The sequence below is a fragment of the Oncorhynchus masou genome, chromosome 2 (assembly GCF_036934945.1).
Source record: "Oncorhynchus masou masou isolate Uvic2021 chromosome 2, UVic_Omas_1.1, whole genome shotgun sequence".
NCBI classification, from domain to species: domain Eukaryota; kingdom Metazoa; phylum Chordata; class Actinopteri; order Salmoniformes; family Salmonidae; genus Oncorhynchus; species Oncorhynchus masou.
The window spans coordinates 21,844,065-21,850,077 of NC_088213.1; the positions used below are offsets into that span (position 1 = coordinate 21,844,065).

General features: G+C 38.6%; 1 protein-coding gene across 1 annotated transcript; it reads right to left on the minus strand.

The window, feature by feature from the left end:
* Window positions 1–211: 211 nt before the first annotated feature.
* On the minus strand, window positions 212–5,042 carry LOC135553780 (insulin gene enhancer protein ISL-3-like). Its single transcript, XM_064985729.1, has 6 exons — window positions 4,942–5,042; window positions 4,318–4,507; window positions 3,568–3,830; window positions 2,086–2,381; window positions 1,267–1,434; window positions 212–948 (listed from the first exon to the last, which is right to left on the minus strand). The coding sequence occupies exons 1-6, from the start codon at window positions 4,997–4,999 to the stop codon at window positions 832–834; spliced, it is 1,092 nt and encodes a 363-aa protein (XP_064841801.1). The 5' UTR covers window positions 5,000–5,042; the 3' UTR covers window positions 212–831.
* Between the last annotated feature and the right edge of the window lie 971 nt (window positions 5,043–6,013).

Here is a 6,013-nt window from a genome sequence, read left to right on the forward strand (position 1 = left end):
TTGGTTGAAGGTTTTGATGTCTATAGCTCAAATAACCACTGGTCCACTTGATGAACTGCATGCCACAGGCTGAGTGAGGGAACGGGGGTGTAAGCCTAGTGAGGGAACGGGGGTGTACGCCTAGTGAGGGAACGGGGGTGTAAGCCTAGTGAGGGAAATTCTACAAGAGTTTATGCAAAGACTGTGCACCTTAGACATTATAAAGATTTAACAGTTTATTTTTGATCAGTTATTACTTCCTTTATGAATCGTTGTCCTGGCAATAAATAACAATAACTTACTTTTGTTAGAGAGGCTCAAACAACCTGCCCTTTTCCTATTAAGATCAAATATTTAACAACAATAATCTGTTTTATATAATCTTCGGAAATCATGCTCCTTTTTAAGACAAACACACGAGTCTATGGACTTGATAACGAAATAAATGTATCAAAAATCACATAAATAAACCAAGAGAAGATATGTTCACAATGAATTGCAGAATGTCCATCTGGTTCGACATTAAATGGCTCCAATGTAATATGGAAGGAGGCTGTTTTGTAAATCCATCACGAGAATCTTCTATCTTCTTTCGGTTCACGCAAGGAAGTTCGGTTTTTCTTTTGTCACTGATATCCTCAAAACTGCTGAACTGAGTCTTAAAGAAGAAGGGCTTTCGTTCGCGTTGCTTTATAGTGCCGTTAGGTAATTGTTCAACATTTAGAATATGTCATTTTCTCCTCCATGTCCGAAACGACTCCTCTGTCTTTAGGACGCTGTGATGAGCTGGTCACATGCATGGGACCGGGGCGGGAACATGCTAGGCCTGGGACCAAGGCTGGTGGCTCGGTCTCACGTCTCCACGGGACTGGGTACCATGCTGTTCGGGGTGTCGGGTAAGTGCGATGACAGAGAAGTCACGTCGCTGCCGGATGAGTTTCCTAATGAACCCGATTCCGAGAAAGACACCTGTAATGTGCAAAGACAGTGATGTCAAAATAAATATGTTCTGGCTTTGTTCAGGCTACAAATGTTGTCACTTCTGACGTTGAAAATGGCCATTTAACGTTATTACTTATAACATTTAAATTGATGACATTAAAGTGAAGAAAAAAACTCAGAAAGTGTCGTCATCAAAATTAATACGTGCGTGTGTGTGTGTGTTTACGCGCGTGCGTGCGTTCGTGTGTGTGAGAGAGCGTTTGAATGTGTGTTCGTGCGTAATTACGCGTACCCATATGTGCACCCACATTAGCATGCAAGTATAGAATGTTTCCTCTATCTTACCAGTTGTTGAAAGGCCGGCTGGTCCAGATCACTCTGCAGGGCGAACTCGCTGAGGGCCTTCCAGGGCGGCTGGTAGGTCTGCACCTCCACGGAGTTACCCTGCACCGTGTTGTCGTGCCTGATAGGGCTTCTGGCAACCAGAGGCGTACCTGTGAGCCCCTGTAGACTCTGATACGAGATTAGAATAGGAAATCCAAATTAAATCTCCACTTTGGTAGAGTCGAAGAAAATAATCAAATTCCCAGATCAGAATGTCAGCATTTTGTTCTGTAGTCTTTGTTTTCCAATACAGGTCATGCACAATTAAATTCTTGATTAATTATTTATTGGCAGGTTGAATACAGAAAAACAATAATGAAAGAACAGCTAGTGGAAATGACCGGCCTCGGACCAAGGGTTATTCAAGTGTGGCACTGGTCAAATCATTCCAGAAAAACGAATTCTTTGCCTTTAATAAGAGGTAACCATTTGGCCACAAGTGCTTCGTTGCTGACCAACCGAGACTCACGGGTAGACGTAACATAGTAAACGAAAATCTTGGAGACTTATGATATGTACGTTTGGTATGGTATTAATTTGTGGATGTCTATCATCCATTTCGTATGAAATGTTACGAATTACAATTCGTATGATATGTTACTAATTGCAGTTCTTATATCCCGGATTCTCGTTTACTATGTTTTGTCTAGTCTATGAGACCAGACTGTGCTGACATACCTCAACTATCGCAAAAATGTAAGGATTCAACGATGAACCAAACATAAAGAAAAAGTAGTAGGCTAGTAGAAGTATAAAAAAATCTTTCCGATATTAACTTACGAAAATGCTTACAGTCTTATCACTGTGTTGCTGCTGCTGAAGTTGCTTCATGAGAATAGATCTCTTTTTGTCTTTGCATCTTTTATTCTGGAACCAAACTCGAATAACCCTTGGGCTGAGGCCGGTCATTTCCACCAGTTGTTCCTTCATTAGCGCATCTGGCCGCGGATTGGCGTTGTAGCAGGTCCGTAACGTGTGGAGCTGTTTCTCGTTCAAAACGGTTCGCACTCGTGTTGTCTTCTCTGACTGCTTGTGGACGTGGTTTCGGTGTGGTGCCCGTACTGTCACCGGCTCTGCTGAAGAGAGGCGGAATTATATTTAATAAAAAAGGAAATTAACTAAAGTTTGACTTATATTGTTATTAGTGTCATTGTTATTATTATTATTATTAATTATTATCCCAGGCTATGCAAATACGTTTTTTCCTGGAGCATGTTCCTTGCCATAGGTTATATAGACCGTTAGGTACTCTTATTAATCTAAAATATAACTTATTGAACTTTTGCCATGCGTTATAATATATATATATATATATATAGAGAGAGAGAGAGTACGTGTGGATGGAGAGACTGTTATCGTAAATATATATATTTAACCATCCACACGTACTCCATTTGATCTTGGTATTCCCCTCTAAAAATACATCGCCCATATTGAGCAACAATTATGTCTAGGCCCCAATGACAATGTAATTCTAAAAGCATGTAAGCTTTATTGCATTATAGTTCAATAGGCTACAGATTCCCATCCGCGCACTATGACACACTCATTGTTTATGTCATGCATTAAGTTTTTGTTAAATTAAAAAGGCTTAGTCAATTAGGCAACAGAAACGGTGTGTAGGCCTACTCGTTAACATTTCTATCTACTACAATTCTTTAATTTGCACATTAAGAGATTAACTGTAAAATCGTATTTATTGTTATCCAGATGATCCTGATAGGCCTAAAATCAAGGAGTAGGGATTAGCCTAATCTTTGAAGTTATTATAGCCTACTGTATTTGTATTATTGGGTCAACACTATTAAATAGTCATGTAAATTAAGCTATCAAAATCCTTAAAAAATCCAACGTCACTTATTTTCAAACTCTATCCATTTTAAAAGCTTGGTTTAAAATGAAATCATATCTCAGTGATTTTCCAAGAAAAAGTTTAAAGGTCAGTCTGATATTGGTCGCCTATTGCCCAATATAGACTAGTTATTGACATCTTAATGACTCAAAGCTTGCATCTGATTTGTTTTCTGGAGTCTACCGATCGTTATAATCATAAAATGAGGCCTATCGATAATTCTAGGTAATATATTTAGAACTATTATTATCAGGCTATTATTAGGATAATTAATATAACAATGAATATCATAATTCTGATTAACATGATTGCCTCCATATTATTATTATTATTGTTGTTGTTGTTGTTGTTCTTCTTCTTCTTATTATTACAGAAATCAGTGGTGGTGTTGTTTTGGATGTGCAACTGACCTGCTAAGTGTAGTGATCTGTTGGAGTGGATATGTTCGGGGCTGATTGGGCTTCCGGCGGAGCTCCGCTCCATTAGTAAACGGTGGTCCGCCCGACACAGCAGCTCCTCGTCCCGGAGAGAGAACTCATCCCCCGGCAAGAGCTGCCTGCTACACACGGAACATCTGAAACACTCGATGTGGTACACGTTGTCCCGGGCTCGCATCACCAAATCACTGCTGCTGAATCCCAGGTTACATTTTGCACATTTTATTCCAAATAACCTGCAAGGAATAAATGAAAAAAAATGTATTGAATTAAACAACAACTTCTAACAGCCATTTGATTTGTTGTTACTGCAGTTTTTGTTCCAAGTTTTACATTACTCGGTCTACTTCGAACGTCAGAAACAAGGCTAAGATAAATATTACTGTGCATTGTTTAGCCAGGATCAAAGTATAAAATCTAACTTGAACGAACTATTTTAATTGTAGAAAAGCTGCTTAATTGTAGATCAAATGGCCTTTTATGCGTTGAACAACAGATACATTTTGCATGGAATTACGCAGACTGAACACGCTTTTTTTAATAAACCTTCCAAAACAAGGACATTTGTATTTTTAGGCCTAATAAGCATCTGTGATTTAGGTACAAGTCTTGCATGTATATGGATATGCTGAATTTTAGTTTCTAGGCTACCTCCTCATTCACACCAACGTTAAAATACGTTCAATCACTAACAAAATATCTCCAAAGAATTTCAATCCCTACCTTACATAATCTCTTTTGCAATAGGTTTTTCCGTCCCGTACGAAGCAAGTGCATGTCTCATCCAGGTACTGGCTGCACTCTGCACACTTCAGGCAGGCTGCATGCCACTCCAGGTCTGGGGAAACTCTCAGAATGTACTGGTCATGTATCTGACTTCCACAGCCTACACACATCGCGAATCCGGACTTCTCTGCAGAGAGCACATACATTGGAACCATTCTTTCCCATGTACACGGTTAATGACACCTTAAATCACACTTTTTGAGAGCCACTGGCCTACATGTCACTTCTTCGTCTTAAATGGTCTTATACAGAGCGAAATACACCCAGTTTCTCAATGTATTACATTCCAATGACTAAGACCTGTTCTGAAATTATGCATAATCGTTTAGAAAGAAATCTAAGATAAAATGAACTATAAACAAGAACAAGTCCGCATTATGGATAACAAAACAATACCAATACGAATATATTATATTTGCTTTATGCAAATAAATATATGAAACACGATGGTATTTGAATGCGATAATAGAATATGTTTTAATTTCAGGGGCTACGATTTGTAGGGTAATCTTCAACACTGGGAAAGGTGGATAAAAATACATACAAAAAAATGGCACTTACTTTTGGAATGATCCCCCATATCACCCAAGAAAGAAGAGTTGAAAATAATATCCACCATACAGGAATAATGACGGGATTGCGATAAGATGCAGAAAAGAAGCAAGAAGGAGAAGAAGAGGAGAAAAGAGGGAGGTAAGTAGCCTGTGCCTGGCTGTCTGATAACTTCAGTTCGGACTGTGGGACGGCCCCGGGAAGAGGCGCTGCAGTGTCCCACACGCTCTCTGACGTCACGCGTACAACTGGACATCTATTCGTCCCACATAACATATTCTCACTGTCATATCAAGTCTCGCTAGAGATTTTAAATAATTAAGTATTTCGAAAATGTTTATTTATTTTGAAACAGTTGGTTATTTGTTAGAATGCAATAGGTAATTCTAAGGTATTTTGGGACTTGGATATTTGCCTACGTTTATGGTGAGCTTTTTTGGTTGATGTATTATTTCCTGACAATTACTGCTAATTATTTTAAATCTGTACACTTTTATTAGGCCTACATTGGAATTGGAATTAGCAGGAGTAAGCATTAAATTGCATGTTTTTCCTAAGACAGAGGAGAATGCACAGAGACAACCCGTCATGACACCTGACACCATGTGAATCAGTACATCCATCTACTCGAGAACAACAAGGACACCTACTGGAGGAACATTAGAAGTACAATTTTACTGCTTCATGGCAGGACAGGAGAGCAGCGCAGTGAGCCACTCTAGACTGTTACCTGCTTTTTAGTTATACATAAAATAAAATGTATCCACAAAGTTTCTGTATTGAATTTGTTCTATTTCATATATCAAATTAATAAAATGTAGGTAGGTTCCTTTCATTGTCTCGGGAATTTTGGAGTATAGGGCTCTCATTATATACTTTTACATCAGCTTGTATTTTTCCAATTAAATATACATGTTTATGTCATGGAATAAATATATGTCTATGGATGGAATGGAATGCTTACACCATGTATTTTATAGCCTACAGTACATGCAATTCTCAAATCCCTGGTCTTTTGCACTTTAAAAGGGCCTTTGAATTCAAATGATTAGATAGGGCTATTTCATGAGTTCACTGTTTA